The 24,533-nt window shown below is 38.0% G+C and overlaps 1 protein-coding gene across 11 annotated transcripts in view; it reads left to right on the top strand.

The window, feature by feature from the left end:
• SH3KBP1 (SH3 domain containing kinase binding protein 1) overlaps nt 1-24,533 on the top strand; it is a 221,591-nt gene that overhangs the window by 143,589 nt on the left and 53,469 nt on the right. For 10 of the 11 annotated variants that reach the window (XM_071749422.1, XM_071749486.1, XM_071749412.1 and 7 more), the window contains 2 exons: nt 12,710-12,785; nt 21,917-22,011. In XM_071749422.1, coding sequence (XP_071605523.1) covers nt 12,710-12,785; nt 21,917-22,011 — 171 coding nt within the window. Of the gene's footprint in view, nt 1-258; nt 322-12,709; nt 12,786-21,916; nt 22,012-24,533 lie in introns of those variants that run through there. The other variant, XM_071749504.1, reaches the window with a different exon arrangement.

Raw genomic sequence — 24,533 nt, 5'->3', positions numbered from 1 at the left:
CACACAAAGTCCATATATCCTTACCCTCATTGCCTTTCCTTGCTGTTGGTATCAAGAAGCCAGGGGAGACCAGCTGGCCTGGGAACGGAAAGGAAACTTCTTGCTGCGCGTGAGCAGAGGTAGGAAAAGCTCCAGATTTCCTGTGAAACAAACAAGTGGAACCTTTGTTTCCCTGGGATGGCCCAGAGTCTGAGTCAGTGTCAGGGCTGGGCTCCCGCTTGAGCTGAGCTGAGCTCATGCGTGGAAGGGGCAGAACTCCAGGGCTCTTCTTGGACACTTGGAGCTGCTGAAAGGCAGCTTGGCTTCACAATGGGAGAGGAGGTATTTCTTTTACAATTAGTTGGTTTTTTTTTTTTCTGTGGCTGTTTAAAGCTATATTGGAACATACATATTCTGCAGAGCACAGGATTTGATTGCAGGTTTCTTTGGTTCTCCTGCACACTTTGTAAATGCTGGGTAGGTAAAAAGGAAAGCAGGAAAAAGTGTGCTTGGGATCCTGATGTCCAATTCTGCTATAGAAGACCATATTAGAATAGGAGGTTAATTCTGTGTGAAAACATATTCTATCCTGGCTCTCTTTAGCTTAATTTTTTTTTTTTCCTTTCAGACTGTTTGGCCATTAAACTTGCACAGATGTTTTTTATTTCTATATGATTTGGTTTCAATTTTCTTACTGTAAAGAATAATGTGACTTTACAGTTGAACAAAACTAGTGCACAGTCTTTAGGATGTGTTGCTTTTTCAAATTGCTTAATAAACAAAAATGCACCCTTCATTTTTTTCCTCCCCAGATGCACTGATAAAACTGCACTTCTTTTTTGGCAGAAAAAAGAGGAGGAGCTTTACTAATTCCTTTTCTGAGTGAGGTGACTTTTGGAGTTTTGTACAAATGAGAAAAACTGATACAAATTATTTTTTGGAGAAAATTATATTGGGATAATAAAATGGAAATTATCCTTTCCTTCAAGAAACAGTGAGGAAAATTGGAGTCAACTGATGCTTGTAAAATTTTATAGAAAGCTGAATGGAGAGACACCAAGTAAACTGTTTAATGTTTTGTGGTTACTTTGGGGACTTCTAGAAGAAAGATATAAACTTATCTCAGCTTTGGCTTTCCACAGTCAGCAATCTGTGTGCAAAAATGAAGCTACAAGGTTTCTGAGTTGCTTTTTTTCTTAAAATATGCCATCTTCCTTTTTTTTTTGTTGTTGTTTTTTTTCTTGTTCTTTAAAAAAGAAAAGAGAAAGTAGGAAAGGAGTAGTGTAAAAGGATCACAGACCAGCCAGGCACTTTGTTGGATAAAAAGTCTGTAGGTAAATTTCTAAAATGCCTCTCTGCCTGTGTTTCTATAGGTCAGTGACATTTTGTGTTTCTAAAATATTTCTGAAATACTGTAGGCATGAGCTTATATTATTACTTTTAGTTGACTTAGTGCTTTGTAAAAATTTCTAAGTAAAAAACACAGAGTGGGAGCGACGATTCAGCTCCTGGGGAGGAAGTCCTGATGCAGCAGCAACTGGTATCCAAGTACAGGCTGCTGGTGCCTGCTTTCTGCTGGGTGCTGGGCTATTTGCCATGCACTGGCCACCCAAAGAGCTGTAGACCTCCATATGTACAGCTGACAGCTTCTTCTGCAGCAGTCTCTGTACCTAAAGCACTTGCTAAAAAATTAAACATAGTATACTAGTCATTTTCTATTTGTGTTAGGAGTTTTAGGGCTTCATTCAAAGGAAATTAGATGAAATTTCAGTTAGTTGAAAGAGAATTAGATGGAGATGATCATGCATTTTACTTTATCACTTGCTGCTCTGTAGTTTTCTCTGTAAGAGTAATTTCTTTCCTGATTTCAGTGAATCAGGGTGGGGAAAAAACACCAACCAAGCAACAAGACATTGAAAAAGAAAAATTAAAGATAATCTAAGGAAAAGAACTATAATGCCAAAATGGAAGAAGTACTTGCTGTCAGCAAGTCTAAGACTATCTACATGACTGTAGGGGTTTACTCTTTTTTTTTTTAATAACTGGATTTGAAAAATATTGAACAGCTACTTGGCAGTTTGTTGTCAGCTTCATAAATTTCACAAAAGAGCAAAGTATTGTTTCCAGAACAGAGAAGTATTGTTTCCACTTTTAAAATTAAGATCATAAAGAAGAACCATTGGCTGCTTATGATTTTCCAAAAAAAAAAATTTTTTTCCAGGAGATGAAAGTAACTGTACTGCTTTCCTTAGTGTTGGAAAAGGAAGTGGAGATCCATGTAGCAGTTGTAAGATTCATTAATTTATGTAAAAGAGAGAGGTTTCATAACAGCAGTTTCTAAGCTGGATGGTACAGACTGGATCATTCTGGTTACCAGCTGCAGTCTAGATAAGCACAGTTCTCCTGGGAGAACAGGAAGGAATTTCATTCACTCGGTGCAGACTGACTAAGGAATTCTTCCTAGACAAGATAGAAATTAAGTCCAAATCTGCATCCTCCAAATGGTAAAATTCCTGGTGAGGGGTGCAAGGGAACATGATCGTTTTCATCTGTGTGAGCCACAGTCAGTTAAAGAGGAAAATGAAAAAACCCAAAACCCAGTAGGAAAGAAATAAGATTTATCTGCTCAAAAAAAAAAAAAAAAAAAAAAATCCCACAAAAGCATCTTCTATTATTGCAAATCTGCAGCTTGAGGAAGAAAGAGGAAGCTTGTTCGTACAGCTCATTTTGTTGTGCACACATTCAGTGCTTTGAAATAAGGTAGCTGGGAGCATGTGTGCTGTGGGTTTCATTTTGTATTTTCTTTTTTTTTTTTTTTACATTTAATCGGCTAGAGTGTTTTTACTCATCAGTGATTCTGGTATGTCTTGCTTTTAGATAGGCATTTTTTAGTTCATTAATTATTTTCAACTGGCATCCTAACAGCATCAGATGTCAGGATTCCAAATTTTACAAATACACAGGTGTTATAAAATGTGAGAGTTAAGACATAGGTTTCTCTTCTGCCCAATATATCAAACATATCAGAAGAAAAAAGCTTCTTCCCTCCTCTCCCTATCCACAATTTGACATTTTAAGAATTTCTTAAAATGCAGATATACAAATCTTTTAGAGTCTGAACTCACCTGCTGGTAAAAAAGATTTAACTGTGGAGAGTAGTGTTGTAAAAAAGCAAATTATTCACTGTTCTGCTCATCAAGCTACTTAGAGTTCCAAAGAAAATGATATTTTACTGTTCATGTTAATTCATGGTTTTTTTCTGACAAGGAAATAAACCAAAAAATTTTGCGTTGCATATTTTACCTACTCATTTCTTTGACTGTTATTTGAGATAGCTCATATTTCTCTAGTGACTTGCATAACACTAATGAAGATATTCTTCATCTGTGGGCTGTAGACTGCTGGTGGTCTGGTAAACACCTGGTAGTTTCAGTGCATGGATAGCTGGATGGGACATTTGCTGCTGGCTCAGGTCATTTCTTAATGGAGCCCAACAGCTGGGAACAAGAACTAAAGTTATTTTCCATTTAAGCAGTTCTGAAATCGCTGAAGAGATGTTTTATAGTTGTAAATGGGTAGTTAGGAATCTGTGGAAGTGTCTCACTAATTAGACGTCTTCCTCACTATGAAGGTTTGAGACTCTTTAATGCAAAAATATAAATTACATGAATGTGGATGATATAAACAGTTACATGAATATCATAACTGAGGGAGTGTATATTCATACATTCAAATACTGAAATAATTGTGTGTCTGAAGATAGATCTGTAGCATTATCTCAGAGAAAATTTGAGACAGTTAAGGCCTTTTCAGGCTGTATTCAGGAAGCTGGTAAGTTGCTGCAAGTGCTTCACTGATAGTATTCTAGGAGCTGGAATCTCAGATCAGGAAAAGTCTGAAGTGGCTAAACAGGAAATGCCAATATATATTTCTGTTCTGTGGATTTGTCTTTTTTCATTACAGTAGCTGACTGTCAATCCAGTGCATAGATCCTGCAAGAAGGGATTTAAATTAGCCTGTAAGAGTTACTGCTTTATAACTCTGAAGAATTTCCCATTTTTTCTTTCTCCAGCTATCTTGGTTCTCCCTATGGTTTTGTTTTCTTTTAATTGAAAAGCTTAGTTGTTTGATGTTTCAGAGAAGAGAGAGGTTGGAGTAATCCTTTGAAGTTTCCCTTGTCTTATCACTCTGTTTTTATGTCACCTGGCTTTATTTAGATTTACTTTCAGAAGTGTACCATATTCAATAGTCCGTTTCCATATCTTAAAAAATTAGGTTTCCAGGAAATTTTGGAAGATCCCGAGACATCTGTAGTTCAGATCAGAGTTGTGCCTGGACTGGTGTCATGCCTCCAAACCAGAGTCAATACTGGAAGCCTAGGGAAGAGTGTGAGAACAGGACTAACATACAGAGAAATTCCTGCAGTGAGTCCTCACAGCCTGTAGTTGTTTTAAACTTTGTGTTTAATAACCCTAAAGAATTTTTTTCCTCATCAAATCCAGTAGCCATGTTTTCATTGCACCTTATATTTGTAACTCCTGTGAGAGTTGCACTCAGTTAAATCACATGCTGTGAGGAGTTACCTCCCTTTGTATGTTTTGAAGGTGGTACCTGCTAATTTAACCTGCTAGCCTTTGATTTTTATTACTGGAAGAGATAATGAGTGACTCCTCCCTAACTACCTTCTCCGTGCCCCTCCTGATTTTTTATAGATGTGTGTTATATCACCCATGTGTATCTTTTTTCCCAATGAGGAATCTGTTCCAAAGGTTTAATTATTCTTCGAGACTTTCTGCCTTTTCAAGTTTCTTTAGAGGCTAAGGTAGATTATGTATGACTGGGAAAGGAGAAGAAAACTGTGCACGTGTTGGGTGTATTTATAAGACAGTGTTTTGATAGCACTTCCCATTGCTCTTCATTCCTTTCCAAGACATTAACAGCTGTGTGTTACAAAGCCCATCACTTCTGTGAAAAGATAGTATTTTTCTTACAGTTGTGTAATTTACTTCTGTCTGAGCTACTTCTGTCTGTAATTTACTTCTGTCTGTTTCTCTCTTTGCCCTTTTCTGAATCATCTGTGAATGGGGGGAAAACAAGAGCTTTGATCCCTGATCCCACCATTCACTTAGGTCACAGTTTCAGTCTTCTTCAGGAGCCAGGACTAGCAACTTCTTAAATTTGCATATCTTAAGGAAAATTTCTGTGAATTGACCATGAAAAGTAGAAAAGATCATAATGGGTTTGCAAAGAGACAGCATTGTGTTGCTGAAAAAACAGTGTTTATTGATTAAATAGCTGGGCTTATAGATTTACTGATAAATGAGATAGATAAATATAGATCTATAGATAGATCAGCTAATGTCTGTCCTGATAGGTAGTATGTACAGACTATGCAACTAACATTTTAAAATAGCAACTATCATGAGATTCTATTGACTGAAATTGTCACTCAAGTGTTCTTCCCAGTCTGTAGACAAATAAGGCACTATTAAGACATGATCTTTTTTATCCCAAAAGAGAAGCCCAGATGAATTACATGCTAAAAGGGCTTTTTAGTACCAGTGACAAAAGGGAAGGCTGTAGTGACTGGCCCATATGTGCATGTCTGGCTTATGGATGTTTAGGTGAAATACCTCCATCTTAAATAATTACTTCAGAACTACAACATACTGTCTTTTTGCAGCTTAGTGACAAGGCCAGCTGAGTGTCATTGTACCCAGGAATATAACCAGATGACGTATAAAATGAGGTAGACAGCAGTATCTATAACACAGCAGAAGCAAGAGTCTGTATGAAGCCCTAAGTATTAAGATTTCCTAGCTTTTGCATAGCTAAATAAGACATCGTGCTAAATTATCACTAAAATAATAAATAATTGTGAATAACATATTAAATAGACCAAATTTTGTTAATACAAGATAAAAACAATGGCACAAGATAAGCTGAATTGCAGTGTCATGTGCTTTCACCTAAAAGAATACATACCTGGAAAATCTACCAAAGAACTAAATATTCTTAATATTTGTTTCTTACACATTCGCTCTCACTTTTTCTTTTAAAGAACTTTTTTCAGGGAACAAAAAGACATTTGCTTGTTACTATCAAATAAAATGTGAAGTAGTAACAAACCCTGAGCCATCAAGGGATGGTCAATACATTGATTAAATCATCCTGGTCTTCCTTTCTCCTTCTGCTTTCTGCTTCGTGTAATCCTTCACAGTGGTATGTCAAAGGTAGGACAGGCTTGCCATTTTGTCTTTACTTTGCCTTGAACATTCAGAACCATCAAAATCATTCTCTTTCTATTCCAGTAAGTGATTTTGTAAGTCTTCTCTGTACATGATTTCCAAATATGTTTGACCTAATTAAGTAAAGCACCAGTAACTTCTTTCATTAACTATTTAAAAATAATTTGTTCATAGACTTGATGTGGTTTAAGCACTTTGACTGATGAGAAGAGGGAGTTTTCCTTCTTTTTTTTTTTTTTGCACTGTAAAAAAGTACGTGAGAAGAATAAGCATCTGTGATGAATCAGAAAACAAAGCCCCAGCAAAATCATGTTTTGTTCTAAAATTTCCCTTGTTTGGGGACTTCTGTGCTGTTTGCTTTGCTTTGTTTACTTGCTTGCTTGTCTGCTTGGATTCCATTGTCATGACAGTGGATGACATACAGCAATTGTAAGATGCTCTGACACTCAGTACTCTATTTCTAGGGCACCAAGTGAACTGAATGTGGTGTAATCTAATCACAACCTGTTTACCATTCTCTGGAATGAGAATGAGAGTATTGTACTAGGATTTAGACTGACATGCTATTTTTTTTTCTACTTTTTTTTTTTTTTTTCTCTTGCATTCAAGAAGTAACTTCTGTATTTTGTAGAAGCATATCCATTTCTGTATGAACATTAGGAAAATATTTCTCCCAGATACCTTTAGTTTTTCTGCTTATGCATCCTAATTCCAAAAGCCTTTAACATTGAGGCAGCAATATTGCTGATATCTTGAATGTTGCTTTCCTCTAAAGTACTGCTGGCATAGTAGCCAGTTCTGGGGTGTCTGATGTTCATGAACAGTTAAAGGGCCTTCTCCTTTTCACTGTTGTTTTCAGACAACTTGTCTGCTTTGTCCAGACTTGTTGATTGTGATAAGAGTCATGTTGATGAGTAAAATGATGTTAATTTTCAAGGGGCTCTGATGGAATGAAGGCTTTGCTCTTTTGCTTTGTAAGACCAGGATTTTATTTGGAGGGACATCTTTTATTCAGAGATTTGTTGATTGGTTTATATGCCTTTTGCAGAATCTAGTTAGATGGTGTTGTAATCTTCGTGTAGGAAGGTAAAACCTTTTACAAGTAAATAAAAAAAGGGATTTATTTCTTAACAAATATACACTATAATTCAGAAGGCCTGTGTTCATCCAAGTCCCAAAGTAATTTAGTATCGACATCAGTTGGAAAAGCACTTAAGTCTGCTGGAATATGGACTAAGTGTGAAAATGCATTATTTTCAGATTGTCCATTAAAAGGTAACAGATCTTGAATATGTGCAAAGGAAGTAAAATATGAAATTTTAAAATACTTTAATTGCTTTGTTGTCTGCATTCTGTGAAATACTCACTAAACATCTCAGTAAAAAAGGTCAGTGGGGGTGTCCCATAGCCAGTGTCCCTTGATCCCATGTTCAAGGTGCCAATTATTTGTGGAAATATCATCTGGTATGTAGAATGGAGTACTTGAAAGTCATTTGTATTTCATCTTTTGAATGATGCAAAGGCCAGCACTACTGCAACCTTTCCACGGGTTGCCCTGAGCCTGGTCAAAATGTCACATGCTGGCCCCAGGAATTATTAAAGCACACAGGCAGATGCTCAACAGGCTTTATTAATGAGCCTGTTTAAGTGAATGCTGCAACTGAGAGTTGCACCTTACCCCTATGACCATGAATTTTCCTGCCTTGGTTCTACTCAGATGTGTGTACAGCTGTTCAGTGAAGAAGGTGTTTTTAAAACTCTGTTCTTTTCTACCCTCCCTCTGCAATCCTTTTTAACATGGATCAGTTCTCTCCCCTCCCCTTGCAGACATGAGAATGTCACAGCAGAAGGGGGAAGTGGTGGCAGAAGTCCACTGCAAATGGTGACATACTGGGGATGTGGCCACCTTTGGTTGCTGGGCTTGGGCAGAGAGCAGGCTGTTCCCTCTCTCTTGCTCACAGCAGGTGAATTATGAGACACCTGTGAGACACAAATTATGAGGCATCCTGTCTCTCTGCTTATACTCAGAGTAAACTAGGAGCAGGAGAATGTCACTTGCCTGTGTTTGCCACAGTCTGGTTGTAATGGAGGACTTGATGAGCACTTTTTTTCCTGTCCCATTCATTAACCTAACATAGTTTTAAGGAAATTACCCTTTGCTGTGGCTGGAGTGTCATCATAGATGATGTCAGTAGGAACATGCACAGCTTGGATAACTGCATCTCTCTGTAATAGCTGGGCATGCATTGAGCAGTATGTATCTAGTTCGGATTAAAAAGTATTTTTAATTGTATTTCAGGAGCATATGATTGGTATTTCTACCAAAGCATAGCTGGGTAGAAAGCAGGCACAGGGGAAAGAGCTGTTTTAGATGACAGAGGCAATCAAATATGCAAGTATGACTTTAACCAAACATTCCCTGAAGAATTTTTGTTTCCTTTATAAATGTTTCTTAAAATTTCTGTTACCTTCTTTGAAGTGCCATGTAGTGACCCTTTAGGAAAACTGTTAACTCTTTCCTTTTGAGAAAACCCAGGATAGCAATACTTGGGAAGCACTTGTATGTGGAGTTGAGTGTTGGTACCATGGGAAAAATTGAAATCCTGGACATTTTTCTTATTTTGATCTCTGACAGTGTCAGGGCATTTGACACCTGAAAGCCTTTTGGGTTTTTATATTTGGGGTCTTGCAAATTTTTATACATGTATTTTTTAAATTTAAGGTAGTCTGCATAGGATGGATAAACAACTTGATGATGTTCCTTAAGCATTTGAAGCGTATTAGGAAAAAGTAAATTAATTTGGTTTCCCCCTCACAACACCAGCATTATATATAGTCAGTGAGAAGCTTGTTTATGCTTCCACTCAACCATAGCTGGAAGAATCTATTCATATTCTTCTTTGTTCTGGGAAAAAAAATAAATGGAGAAAGCTGTATTTGTTAAAGGAGACTCATTAGGTAGGTATGTTCCTTCAGTGCACAGAAGTATAACCAAATCTCCTATATGAACATAGGTAGTGGACAAGTGGCAATTCAGTTTAAATTTTAAGATGCAGTGTTTTAGAGATATGAGACTGAAAACCACAAGTAAATAGACAAATCTGTTTTCAACCACAGAACCCCCCCAAAAATAATTTTAAAATAACATGAAGGCAGAAACCTATTCACATATCTGATTTTCTTCCTCTGCTCGGGGTTCAGTGGTTGCAGAAAAGGGATGTAGTGCCCTTTTAAGTGAGAAAAACTCAAGTGACTACTGCTCATAACATGCTCAGCTTCTCTTGTGTTGTCCTCTGCTGTTGTAGGGATTGCAGTTGAGCCAAAATACGTAAATGAAAGGAAATGAGACTGTTGAGATTGTGTGGTGACCTCATTCATGTGACTTAGTGTGCCACCTCAACCACTTTTGTAATCACTGTTAATTGAGTACCAGAGGAAGCTGGGCTGCAGTGATAGGGATTTGCAGCATACCACGCTACCATCAAGGCTTCTTCTGCCAACTAAATCTGTTACCTAATGCTAGGTTGTCCTTCCCTTGGCTTCATAAAACCAAGCATTAAGACTGGCACGTTGCTGCTAAATCTGTCTCATCCCTCTGAAAAATCTGTACACCAAATCATGGTCAGTATTCAGGTTTTATCAGCTGTTTCTGCAGCAGGAACACATTTCACCCCCTTTCCTCTTTGTAATTAATTTGTCATGTGATTAGGAGGATTTGTGTCTGACAGCCAAATAATCTAATTATACTCGCCTTGCTGAAATAGTGCAATTAAGATTCTGCCTGGCTTGTTCATATGTTCTGTTGTGTGTGGGGAGTCCAAGGCTTGGAGTCAGGAAATAGGAACTTTGTTTCCACCACATGTTTCTTGTGTGACAGGATTAAACAAGTCAGAGCAACTATCTGTAGAGTAATATAAGTGGAACAAGACTGACTGCTACCATCTAGGTATGAGATTTATGGTAGGTAATCAGCATACTGGAGGAGACCAGAGGGAAACTGAAATGGTACTTTTCAGAAGTGTCTCTGAACCCCTAGGGTAGAAGTATAGAGGCAGAGGGGAACGTGCTACCCTTTTTGCTCATTCTGTAGCTAGGAATTAAAGGTATACAGGGCCAGAGAGAAAATGCAGACCTTCACTTTTCTTTGCAGCCTGACTATTAGGACTCTGCTGAGTGGAAGTGATTATGGGCCTTCTGGTTCAAGCTGCATGTGACTTTTTATAGCAAACTTTATTGACAAAATGATAAAAGTTGGATAAATGGACAGAGAATGTTCATGCTGGGAGATGTCAGATGAGGATTGAGAATCCTGCTTACCCAACAAAAGAACAGCCTTTTTTTGGTGGTATTCTCTTTTCTGTGCCCAAGGAGTCAGTTGGTTCCCACCAATATCACCCGCACCAGCATTTCTTCTGAACAAGCAGACAAAAGAGTGGTTTCAAGCACTTGCATCTGCTTCTATAGATTAAGAAATTACATTGCAGGATACCCTTCCCACTGAGATACACTCAATTCTTCTTCTTTGTGCACAATTCTTTTGCTGTGATTTTTAGATTGTTAAATTTAAACTTGTGGGTTTATCTGGGGTTTGGTTTCATGGCATAAGATCAATGATTAATATATGATAAAGCAATTATTAAATGCTTTCCTCTAATTAATTGTTCTTGAATAACAATCTAATCCTTAAAAAAATGCACTAAATTAAAGCATTTGGATATTTCTATATTAAGCATTCATTTCTGAGTTGTTTAGAGTATGTGATTTCATAATTTTCCAAACCCTTTTATGAAGCAGAACTGTGTTTGATCATGTATGAGCATGTACTGAGATGTGCATCTATCTTTAATACTCTGTTTACCTCTGAACTAAAAGCTGTCTTCCCAATCTTGCTTTTATCTTGAAGGCATTTGTTTTGTGCTTTTATCTGTATGAATGCCTGCTACCTTCAGATTCATCATTATATCTCTTCCAGTACAATTTTCCCTGCTTTCCACCTAGATCTCAGAGTCAGCTCTTCATCATCCTCATCGCTCTTGACTTTAAACTTCTTCAGCACAGCCAGGTCATGCACTTTGCCTAATTTTGTCCTCTCCTGATTTGCGGGAGTCTGTCATCTCCTGTTTTTTTTCTGTAACCTTGCTAACCACTGCTTCACACAATGCTTCTCATCTCTCATTCCCATCTCGGCAAAGAACTTGGGAGGTTCTGTAGAATTTTGGTTTTGATCTCTCATCCCCAGCAGTTCACAAACACAAGATTGTAAGTAGAGTTGCAAGCTCATGGGATGTGTTTTTTCTGTTGCCATCTGCAAATAAAGTTGCAACAAGACAAGGGTATTGCAATTTATAGTTTGTCTTGTCAAGACAAATAAGATGATTTTTTGTTTGCGCAATTCTCAAAACTACCTGTATTCCAGAGGTGCTTTGTTGTCACCCTATATATCCCACGTGTGTATGTTACTTTTTTCATAGAATAATTTTGACAGTCAGTGTACAAAATTACTAATATGGAGCTCTCCATAGTCTTTATACACCTTCAAATTTTTCAGCTACTTGTCGGTGCTGTACTCCTATTGCTTCTCATAGTGACCAGTGTTTTTCTCATGGTCCCCAAGAGGTTCTCATTGCCTTTCAGACTAAATCTTAGCTCACTTCAAAGGTCACTGGAGTATGGAGGTTTTGTGGTGGGTATGGATACCTTATCAGAAAAGGATGTTGAAAAAACTAGGCCTTTTAAGTATTTATAGCTGCATGATCAAGCAATAATTACAGTTATGTCCCTAACTACATAACTAGGATTTTAAAGCTAGACAACTTTCTTGACTAGTAGAAAAGCTCAATGAGGAAGGGGACAGCATGCATACTAGTAGTTGGTGAAGGTACATAGAGATGAATACCACCAATTTTATATTATTGGTGGCAGATGTTTGTTTACGGTTTACTTCTAACCTGTCTGAGGTAGATTATTGCTTATTGTGCTCCTCTGTAAATTAGTTATTTTTGTTCAAAATAACTAAAAATAAGAACCATTTAACGAGAGGTTGTCAAATTAAAAGTCACATTCCGTTTTGAATGACTGTAGTAAATACTCCTTGTACTGACAGAAATAAAAGATTTTTGGCCCTCACTCTCATTTTTACTTTTGCGAGTGAGTAGCACCTTTCTTTGTGTAATTTCATCACAGACTTAGTCCACCAATGAAACTTCTGTGAGCCTTCTCTCCAACTGTGTTAAAAAGTTAAGTGTTAGTAAACATTTTTTAAACAAAAAAATTAATTACATTTTTATGAATTCTTTATAGTTTTTTAAAAAAAGTTAATGAAAGCCCCAGAGACGGACCTAAGTATAGTTTAATTTGCCTCTGTTTCTTGACTGACTGTCCTTTTTATACACCTATATTTTGTATTTCCATTATAATTTTTTATGTTTTCTAATTTTAAACTGAATCTGCAAATTTTGAAGGAGAATTTTTTTTTTTTCCAGAGTGTTGGGAAGAAATTACCTCCAGCCACAGCAACTCAGGAGTCAACAAAAATAGAAGTGGACAGCAGAACAAAAAGTAGGTTTCTTTTTTTTTTTTTTTCTTTGCACTCTGTGCTATTAAACGTCTTTAAAGCAAGCTGAACACTTTCCTCTGGTTTTGGCTAAAAGAATGTCCTCTCTATATATGAAAAACAAATATGCAGATAGATGTATTCAGGCTAAACTTTGAGTTGGTAGTACATAGACAAGATGCTTTGTTTCACAGAACCCTCTGAATTGCTTTTGCTCTGATAATCCTACCTCAAGTTTTCTGCCACCAAAAATAAAATAAAATTACACGATCAGCTTTAAGCCTTGAAGGTACTTCAGAATTAATCAGAGTTCAGTAAGATCCAACTTCAGGCTGTAACTTGTAGGTAGGTCATAGAATAAAATCTCTGGTTGTCAATGTCCTTGGTTTTTTTCCCTTTTTTTCCTTTCTTTATGTAGCAGAAATAATCTCTGTGGGTGGTGTTTGAATAGGAAATGAACAGTGTCCAAGAATTTCAGTTGTGTTTTTGTCATTTCAGTGCTTAGTAAACAAAAAGCAATAATTAAGTATTTTAGTGTTGTTCTAGGGGGGTAGATGTAACTAGTTTACCAAATTTTTTACATATATATTCCCCAGATTTGGATTTTATTTATATGAAGTTACAACTTCATGTAGTGGACTCTGATAGAAAAGCACAAGAAGGAAGACAACATAGACATGCCTCAGAAAAGCAATTGAGTATAATATGAAGTGTTGAGGTTTTAAGTCTTTAGCAGTCCTCCTTCCCTGATGTGTTTATTTTTTTAGATAGCAGATAACATTGGTCTCAGGACTGAAACACATATAGACATAGGAAGGCAAGCATCTGGGTCAGCAGGACAGGGGTTGATCTGAGAGAAGTGTATGGTTAGAATCTGGTTTACCATGTTTTTTCAGCTCAGAGCTGCGAAAGTAGCTTGAAGCAGCTTTTGGTGAGTTGGTGTCCATTAGCTGTACCACACTAATTGACTTGCTGCATCCTCTTACCTTGTTCCCCTTGTGACTACAGGCTGTTAATGGGAAGTACTGCAAGAACTCAGTTGCCCTGAGGAGGTGAGATCTTGAAATCTTGAAAAATGTGCAAGCTAGTAACATAGAACAGGGCTTCTGAACCAATGTGTTTTGGAATTGCCATTCCTTCAACCTGCACCTTGAGCAGGTTAAGCTGATCTGAGTGCAGGTGCCAGCAGGAGTGGTCCCCTGGGCTTTCCCATCTGCAGCACTAACCTGAGTGGGGCAACCCAGCCTGGGGGACAGCTGCCTCTTTCCATCTCAGCTTATACTTCTGACATCTGAAGCTGCTCACTAAGTTGCATCCCAGGGTACTGCAGTTTCCTACTTTCACCACTCATCAACAAATGTGGAAACCTTCTGAACAATGGTTAGAGAACTGTACCTTCTACAGTGAGATCTGGTTGAAACAGAGACACTTCTCCATCAACAATTTTGCACACCTATTGGTTCTTCTGTCATCTTTTTGGTTTTCCCCTCAAACATGCCTTTTGGTCAGAAAATACCTCTTTTGTTGCCATCTATTTTCACCATGGTTGTGTGCAAAAACAGGTGAATGTTGTAATTGCATTATGCAGCATGAACGTATCATTCCACCTTGGACCTCAGCTACTTTCAATTTTGCCTGGAATGGTAGTGTTCCAGTCTTCCTGGAGTCTTTAATTGCTAAACAAAATAGATACTGTGCTGTTTTCCCCAGAAGCAGCAGGAAACAGAAGATTCATAGATTAAGCTCAGTATAGAGACAGAGCTTTTGGACATATGATTTAGATTCCCTTGGGATTACTGCTGGATGTTTATGCTGCAAGCAAGAGAGAGGTCATCTTGGTAGAGGTCTAATACAATTTTTCATCTTCCACCTGTTTCTTTCCATGACTGATGCTGTCATTCTTTAGTCTCAAGTGGATAAAAAAAAAATGTACTGGGTAAGAGCCTGCTGAGAGAGGAAACAGGGAATAGTATCATCTTCCCTCTCTCCCTGCAGGGGCTTCAGCGTGGAGTGATGGTTGCTGACTCTCCCCACACTTTGATTTAAGTCTGCTTTTTTTCCCCCTGTAGCTTTCCTGATGCAATAGGGCAGTAATTTGTGGAAAGGCACTTGCTGTGCTTATTATTTGTGGTTAGTACATGTAAGGTGGTCTAAGTTGTGCAATGAAACTACTTGGTCAGAGCAAGAGACAGGAGTATGTTCTACAGGTGAATCTCTCAGTTATGTGCTGTGTAAATCTCCCTATGAAATGGACTTAATATTTTGGTTAATACGCAGATCACTTGTCAGGACCAAAGATGAGTTTTTGAGCACAGTGAAAGCACAAAGCCTCATAGAGCTTGAGTGCTCCCTTGGAAAACATCACTAAGTTTTCAGGAATGAAAGAATGTATCTTTGAAGAGAAGAAGGGAGAGCTGTGTGGACCTTTTTGTGTATTTAAACTTAGGGGAATTATTCTGCTGTTGAATTTCCATCTCTCTTACATATCTGGGATGGCATATGCATGCATGCATGTATCTCCAGGGTGAGACATACTGGTTTTCCATGAAGTTGCTTGCTTTTAGTTTAAGTAGTTTGCAGTGAAAATACAATCTTGTAGAAAATTTATATATAAGTTTTTAAGTACTTATCTTTGATTCTAAAATTCAACAAAGCAAAAACATCCACAATGACAGAGCTGTTGAAGATTACTGACATTGCAAAAATGGAGCTCTTACTTTGATTGCTCCACTGACAATTTACAACTTGTGTTAACCAATTGCATAGTAGGAATACCAGAATCCTAGCAAGCAAGTAATCTTCTTGCATGATAGTAGAAAGTGTAAGGAGTAGCTGAATCTAGATTAATGGGGCCCTAATTAGTTGTATTCCTATTTTTGTTTGTTGAGGTGGTGTTTTGACAATTTGAATCTCATTAAGTTCTGTGAAAATATGTATTAGTGCAATCCATTTATAATTCTTGATGATAGCAGTTAATAGTAAAACCAAATTCTATTAAATGTAATGCTAGGTTTTTTCATCTGGTTTGTGGTTTGTTTGGGTTTGTTGGGTTTTTTTTTTTTTTTGGTAACACTTATGTAATTTTTCACTAGATTTTTAACATTTTCTTTCATTTCAGAAACATTTTATTCAGAAACATTCAGAAACGTTTAGAGTGGAAGTTAAAAAGAGGAAGCTTAAGCTCAAGGAATACTTCTTTAATGCTGCTTCTTTTCTTCCTTAGTATTACTATTTGTGCCCATATTGATTGGTGTATGAATTAGACTTCATCAAGGGGGAAATATTTAAGCCTCAAAATTCATCTATACAGGTTTGGTTTTGTTTTACTATAATATAATAAATGGTTTCTGAAAAGTTGGAAGGGTTAATCTAGTATAGTGGTTAGGTTATCTGAGATGCAGGAAATCTTGCCATGGGGTGGTCCAGGTCTTGCCTAACAAAAAGGAAGCAGCAGCAGCAGAGGTAAGAGGAGGAAATTGTGTCATCCTGACCTAAGAGGAAAAGCAAATTCCAGACTTGCTGTCCCCTGTGAAATTTAAGCTGGAAGGTACGTTTGTCTGTGGACTGCTGTCTCGAACCTCACAACTCATCCTCAAAGTCTGGCAGGAGAACAAATAGAAGATGCATGCTTTTAAAAGGAACAATGTTCACTGATACAATAAGTGGAGTTTGCTTAATTCTGATTTGAACAGGATAATATTTGATCAGTCTCTCAAAATACAAACTAATTAATTTACTTGCTGCAGTACTGCAGGACCCCAAGTCACATGGGTGCTTTACATTGTAATTGTAAATACCTACTGAGACACGGAATTCTATGGATGAAACACAGTACTTGCAACAGCCTGGTAATGAAGCAGCTGGAGGAAGGCTGTCTCTTGCTATTGCTCTCTTTCTTTGAGACAATGATTTTTGGAGGGCTTGAGACTGTCTCAGGTAGGTTGCATTTTGGATTTGGAAAAAACCGTGGGACATAAGATACTGAGCGGAGATGCATGTTACAACCCCCAATAAAACATCCAGGTTTTTTTAGAGGTAACACTATAAACTCCTTTATAGTGTTTAGGGTGGTTCTGAGACTTTTCCTCAGTGAAGTGTGGGCAGTGACAGACCACTTGTGATAAATACGTATTTTTTTGCTGCTGCTTTTTCTTCCAACTTCTGAGTTACAGGGATGATGCTAGGAAGAGGAATTGTGTGTCACCCTGGACCACTGCCCTCTGACAGAAAAGATAGCAATTGGTTTATTCTTCCAAAGGACAGGACTAGGAGGGATGTCGGCAGAGAACATGCTTATTCTTGTGGTACCTATTCTAATTGGAATAGTACAGTTTAAAAACCAAAAGGTGTAGGCAAAGGTACATATTTTCAAATGGGATTGTACCTAACACAAACTGTCTCAGTTCAGAATGTGTTGGGCCAGAACTTGAACATCTTGCAGGTCCAGCCTGTCTGAGTTGTAAGATATGCTGTAAGGTTTAGCTGCTCTCTCAATTCTCTGACCAATGCCCGTTGCCTACAGACAGTTGTTCTCTGTTGCTTGGGAGGAGCTGTAAGTTTGCAAGGGAGAGACTCTGTGGTCTGACAGAGTGATTTTTTGAATTAATGTTGTTGGGGATTTATTAGCAGGTATATTTTTAAAATGTCTTCAGGTCACAGAAAAAAGAGAGGCTTCTGAAAGAACCATCTGCCTTGTATAAACCCAGCCTTGAATGTAAAATGTAAAAATGGGGTTTATAATCTACAATTGAGGGATTCTTAATATACTGGTATCTCAGCTTGAGGCTTTTAATTTGGCTTAAGCCTATTTACCAGGCTTGGAATAGGATGTATTATTTTGACCTTTAGTTTTTTAAAGGATTTTGGGGGGGGGGGTTGGTTTGGTTTGGTTTTTTTCTGGATGGAAATCCCCCATATTAAGCAAGTTCAAGTGTGGTCTTTCAGTGAGATATCTGAAGTTAAAATTTCCTTTTGCCTTTTCTTCCTTCCTATCTAAATGTAACTGTTGAAATTAAGTGTTTCTGCATCCTCTTGTGGTATTGTGCTCTCCTGAAGTAGCATTTAGTACTGCAGTAACATAACCTATTAGATCCTTATGTGCTTTTATTAATCTGATTTTAAAGACTCATATTTTGACTTCTGTTGGCTTTAGTCTTACTTAAATCATGTTGGTCTACCATTCCCTTGGGAGAAGTTTGAAAGCTGACTTTGTCCAGTTTCTTACAGGGTTTCAAACCCACCCATGTTGTTGAGACCTGGCTCTGTTGCACCATGATCAGCAGGGTCCTTGTGAGGCAGAGGAATGTATTGATTTAGTGTTTGCCAATGTAAAGTGCACTCAAAGAGTCTAGGCTTTTACTGTGCATAAACCATGATTTTTTTCCATGGCTGTGCTTTTGCCCTGTGTTTTTGTGCCAGCCTTCAGAGTACAGGGATGGCTGTGAGCATCACCCAGCTCCTTGAGCCTCTCACAAGACTGCCTCCTGCTACCTCCTTATGAACTGCATCAGCATTTGGCAGAGCTAAAGATCTGGTTTGGGGGTATTTTTCTCTAGTTTAATTCCTTGTTTCTCAGCTATCTGGATATTTTAAAATCATCAAAACTGGAAGGGAAATATGAGTAGTCATTTGCTATGTGTGAAAGATCATGAGATCTTTGATTCAAGTCTTTCTGCTTTTGACAGCCACTTACTGAGAGATCCACACTGACACGTACTTTTAGAGGAAGAGCTTGGAAAAGAAAGAAGAAAGAAAGCATTTACTTTTCTGGTTATCAATGAACTTTTTTAGATGCTGAAACCACAACCTTCTCTCCACTCTTGTCTGTCAGGGCCTTAATTGTGAATAATGATTCAGATTTACATTTTCAAACAGCAAGGGGGAGCTGAGGGAGGACTGCCTATTTTCTAGGGTTTGAAAAATCCAGCCCTACTTCTGGCCAAGGCTGAGCCCATCAGTGCCAGTGGATAGCCCTCTGTGAGTAACATATTCAAGAAGGGGAAAAGGAAACTGCAGAAAGACCTGCAGGGCAGAGAAGAGGGGGAGGTGAGAGCAATACCTGAGCAGAGGTAGTAAGGTCGGTGAGGAAGGAGGGGGGAGAAGAGGTACCTGAGCAGAGGTTTTCCCTGAAGCCCACAGTAAAATGGGAGACTGTCCCTTGAAGGAGAGCAGTGGAGCAAATGTGGACCTGCAGCCATGTAGGACCCTGTGCCAGGGAGGTGTCTGTGCCTGAAGCAGGTTGTAACGCTTTGAGAAGTCTTTTCCTGAGGGGACTGCATCTCACTGGAGGAGCTCATGCAGGACTCTCCTGTGTGAGAGACCCCATGTTCAAGCAGGGGAAGACTGTGAGGAATCCTTCTCCCTGAGGCGGAAAGAGTGACAGAAAACAACACATGACAAACTGACTGTAAAGTCCATTCCCAACCCCCTGTGCCACTGGGGGGGGGAGGAGGTAGAGAAATCAGAAACAAAGTAATTGGGGCTTGGGAAGAAGGGAAGGGTTGAGTAAGGTATATAAGGGCTCTGATTATTGTTTTCCCTTTGTCCTGTTTTCATCTGTTCAGAGGTAAATTAGATTGATTTTTTTCCTCAAGGTGAGTCTGTTTTGTCTGTGACCATAAGTGGTGAGAGAACCCTCCCAGTCTTTGTCTCAATTAATGAGATTTTAGTTGGATGTGCTACTCCCAATCCTACAGTGGGGAGGACTGAGTGAAAGCAAGCTTGGTTCTTTGTTGCTGGCTGAGCCTAAACCATGACACCACCTAATCTCAAGATATAGTCTATAGACTAAACAGTGAATGTAGAACCAGTTTGTGTTCTTGGGAATGGATGCTCAGAAATGATCTTCCTTGGGCCTAAATGGTTGTCTCTGAGAACCCAGCATGGCTTGTCTTCTGCATCCCCAAAAAAGAGGTGCTAAGCCTGTTCCCAGTAACCAGATGCTTCCCTGAGTATGTAGCACTCAGTTTCTTTAGAACAGTGTTCTGTCTACATCATCTTTGTACTAACTCACTGAATTTATTATTTAGCAAAGCCGTTTTTCAGTATGTGACTACTCTTATAATAGGAAAAAAAAAAAGAAAAAAAAAAAAAAGAAAAAGGCAAACACTCATGATTATTTAAGAGAGCATACACACTGAAGCATAAAAATGTGTTGAATCTTTCTCTTTATGCTGCTTTGCATCTACCCGACCTAAGTCAGTACGTGTCAACTTCCTACCACCCTTCAAATAAAATGTTATACAGTCTTGAAGACCAGATAGTAAGCAGTGAAACACCCTGGCTGGGTCCATGAAGATAAATCCAAACCCCTCCTGCAGAATGCAGTAAACTAGCAGTTAGACATCCCTTTCGTTGACTGAAATCTGAGTTGTGACATGGTGGTTCTCACATGCCCAGTCATTTGGCAATGTTATGAAATATTTATTTGGCAGTGTTCCCTGCTCTCATAAACAGTGAAAGAGGCTTATTTTTCCCTTGCTTATATTTTTATTTCAAATATTGTGTTTACTGTCTTCAACTGCCTTTTGTTTCTTCTGACATGAGACGGTATGGTGGGTTGACCCCAGTTAACAGCTGAGCTCCACCCAGCCACTGGCTCCCCCATAAGGAAGAAAATAGCAGGGGCAAATGGAAGAAATCTCATGGATAAAGACAATATGTGAATGAAAGAGGGAAAAAGAGGTGATGTAAAGGCAATTATTCACCTACTACCACAAGGAGACCGATGTCTAGGAAGTCTCTGAGCACTGTCTGCTTCTGAGACCAACATTCCCCAAATCCACCCTTTGTCTTCCTGTGCTGTAGGTTATATGGTATGGAATATCCCTTTGCTCTCTTGGGTCACAGACACGTCCCTGTCTGTGAGCCCTCCCCGAGTTTCACCCACCTTTGGCCTACTCGATGAATAGCAGAATAGGGGAAAAAGAGAGAAAGCCTTGGTGCTGTTCAGCAATAGCAAAAACACTGAATACCCCAGGGTATTTTGTCTTGCCTCCAGCTGCCAGGTCAGAGGGACCTGGCTCTTCTGTAGCTTGTGCATCATATCTGCCAACCAGGAGGATGTCTTACATTCTTATCAGTGTCTGAAATGGTACTTAGTGTCTGGGCAGCCAAACTGATCCCCCAGAGCCTCAAACACCTGCCAGTGGGATAATGCAGGTTCTCTTTATAGTAAGTTTAAAGAGATAGGTCCCATTTTTTCAAATTTATTTAATTTATGTGGTCTGCAAGTGCCTGTTTCTCTGCAATGAACATGACAATTGACTAGAGGAAGAGGTTAAAAAAATTCAGGCATTCAAATGAATACTCCTACAAAGTCACATATCCTTCTACAAAGGGTCCACTAGCTTCTTAGTGTGTTTCTATGGTCTTGTCAAACCTGCTGTCTTAGAATATCACATATTTCTATACATTATTTAACAGCTGGTATACATATTCTCTTTTTATTTGTAAGGCACACTGACATACTTGTCTGTTGCACAGCAACATGTTGTAAGGAACTGCTTTTCATGACAACTGCCTTTTACGATTGCAGAGTAGGAAAGCTGGCTCTTATATTTTCCAAACAAAAGTTGTGAGGGTGCCTTTATTTACAGACAGTAAAGGGAAAAAGAAGCTTCAGACTAATATTCAAAACTCTTCTTTTATGCTGTGTATGTAAAGTTTAGTTGTGAATACCTTTAAATTTATTCATTTATTCTTTATTATTTTTTTCGTCTTCATAAACACAGAAATATCTGCTATCCTGCAACATCAGAGGATAGAGAAGCTATGTCAGTTGTACTTTATACTTTCAGTTTATGTGATCTGAAGGCTGTACCTGTGGAATTATTGAAGCAAGTGTCAGATACAGGCTTACTGTAAGGGAAATGGCTCGTGGCAGGTTGCCGTCTGGAGCAATTGCATTTAAAAGAATGGTTCTGGGAGCTGCAGAGCCAACTCCCTGGATGATGTGTGCAGGAATACTCACCAGCATGCTGTTTTTTAAATATTTTATCTGGTTTATGAAGGCCTAAAATAGAAAGATGGAAAAAAAATGAGAGAGTTGTGGTACATTTTAGGAAGATTTTCATGCTTGGATAAACAGTTTTTATATAAAGTGATAATTTATCACATTGAATGTTCTTCGTTGCAGCCAAGGAGTATTGCAAAGTGATATTTCCATATGAAGCACAGAATGATGATGAACTCACAATCCGAGAAGGTGATGTCGTCACACTTATCAGTAAGGTAAAAAAAAATATTTTTATTCTATTAGCAGGGAGCCAGTTTTTAAAATACACATCATTCAATTACCATGGAAGTCCTAGTTTTGCTTTTGACAGTGTCCTTCCTAAAAAAAATACTAGTTGGACAATGAAACATTACAACAGACTTTAGAAAGCTCTACATCTTTCCTCTCATGCTCTTGAGTCTTGCCTTGCTAATGTTAAGTGAAAATAGCAGACCTGTTCTCTTGAGTTTACAATTTTAAACAGTTACTTTTAATTTGAGTCTGCTGACAGATCCACATAAATTATAAAGTGATCCCTGTAACAACATAAAAGCCTAGAGAATAAATTGGAAGACTCAAGAAGGTAGCAGTTTGAATATCTGTCTTTATGCTGTCTTTCTTGTAGGAATTGTGAATTAGATTTTTTTGGGGTTAGATGGAGATAATGTGCATAAGTTAGTTTCATGAAATAAACACATTTAAAATTTGGCCACACGTAACACTATGGTAAAGCAGAAAAAGATGATAAAACAAAAATTATACTAAATAATTTTTGATCCATACTGGTTTCTTTAGAAGTATTTGAAATTATTCAAGTTTAGAAATTTAAGAAGTGTCAGAATTTATACTAAATTCAAAAAATACACAATGAAATCGTGAGTAAATAGTTGGTTTTCTTCTAGGGGAGCTGTGCACCATGTTACAAAGAATGGATTATAGTTAAAAAAGAATTTCTTGACCTTCTTTAAAAACTTCACAGTTTGTTCAAGTGGTTTTGACTGCTGGATTTAAGTACTTTGAGATAAAAAGCTAGAAAGTGGAAAAGTCTGGATTTTGCATTAGTATGGATTATAATGATGTGTGCTATAGTGTTGTTGGGTTTGTGCTTATATGAAAGCAAAGGAATGAATTCTGTAATTGGTAAGCTTCATGACATATTTTTACTTGACTGAGCATCTGGCACCTCGGCAGAAAAACAGAAAAACCATGAGGAATACATCTGGGTCAGTGTTTGCTGTATACTAAGCCATTTACTATCCTATATGACATCTTCTTTGTCCTGAATAATATGCACCTAACCAAGGAAAAATAATCAGACATTTGGTAGGAAGAGAAACTGTATATTTAAAAAATAAATTGTGTACATCAAATATCCTTTAATGACTTGCCCTCAAATGACTTCGTTGTTTAGCTTGTCTTGAAAACTGTTTTTCTTTGCTTGATGTAGGATTTTTTTTGTGTGTGTGTGAGTATTTAACGGTGTCTTTGGTCATGGAAATGGCTTTTAAGATGTTGTTCCTGTCCACTTTGCACACATTGATTTAACTCTCTGCGATGGCTGGTCTCCAGGTAGAGCTGTGTTGTCTGGCATAAAAGACTTGTCTCTGGGAAGAGACAAGTTACCTAGCTGAGGTTTCAGTATGAGATTCCATTTGCTTATTCTTTCACATTTTCTTCTTCCTGCTGCTTTTGCCCCCACGATGGAAGGATACTTATCTTTTATAAGTGAGCTGATGATGGGACTGAATTTATGAGTTTTCCCAACCATACAGGGAGAAGTTTTTCAATATAATCTCTGGTATATCCTTCTGTCCTTCTACTCTCCAGCCTGATGGTATCAAGCCACTGCAGACATTTTCTTCTATTATCTTTTTTTTTTTCTTTTTCTGGTATGTCATGTGTCTGTGAACAATTACGTCAAACCCTGCCTCTAGAGAGTGGGGATCTCAATGCAAGAAGGCTTGGCATTTCTCCATGTATTTTTTCTTATGCTGTGTCTGAAATAATTTGAGCTAATGAAGAAACAGTGCTTAACAAGCAGTCACTGTGCAAATTCTTCTGTGGCTTGCAGAGCACCTTGCAGGCAGACTGCAGTCAAGTGATGTGCAGTTAGAATAGGGTCTCATACTGTCTACCATTCAGTAAAATAACTTCCATGACCTTCTGAAGCAGTTGTCTGTTTTTTGTTTGTTTGGGGATTTTAAAATTAGCAATAACAGAATTTGACTCGCCTTTCTTCCCACTATTGGCTTCTGCTAGAGTCACCTTTTTCCTGGAATCCACATCATAGTGTTTAAGGAGTCCTATTCATAAGCAGTGATCCGTACTAGGAGGAACTAAGTAGAAATGTATGGAGTATTTCAGAAATTATTACCATGGTTTTGCTTTGCTGTCAGATTACGGTTTCTTTTAGTTTGTTTGGAAGAAACAGTTTTGCAGGATTTGCTTTATGTTCTGGAGAGCATTTGACATCATTTATTCTTCCCTATTACCTAAACCCAAGGAGAGAAGATTGTTACTTCTAAAGAAAGAAATGGGTGTTACAGTAGTATCTACAACCACAGATGCATTATTGTAAAATAAAGCATTTTGTTGAAATCATAAAACCAGAAAGAAATATGACTTTTCAGTATGAAAAGTCCCTCACTGGTCTAATATGTTTTCACAATCACATCTACAGGAATGTTGAAGACACTATTTTAACTCATACTGAATTTGCATTTAATTGAAAACAACAGCATTGATGAGAACGTGTGGG

This window comes from Heliangelus exortis, chromosome 1 (assembly GCF_036169615.1).
Source record: "Heliangelus exortis chromosome 1, bHelExo1.hap1, whole genome shotgun sequence".
NCBI lineage: Eukaryota > Metazoa > Chordata > Aves > Apodiformes > Trochilidae > Heliangelus > Heliangelus exortis.
Note: the sequence above shows the minus strand (reverse complement) of the source record. Positions and strands in the feature narration are given on the sequence as shown.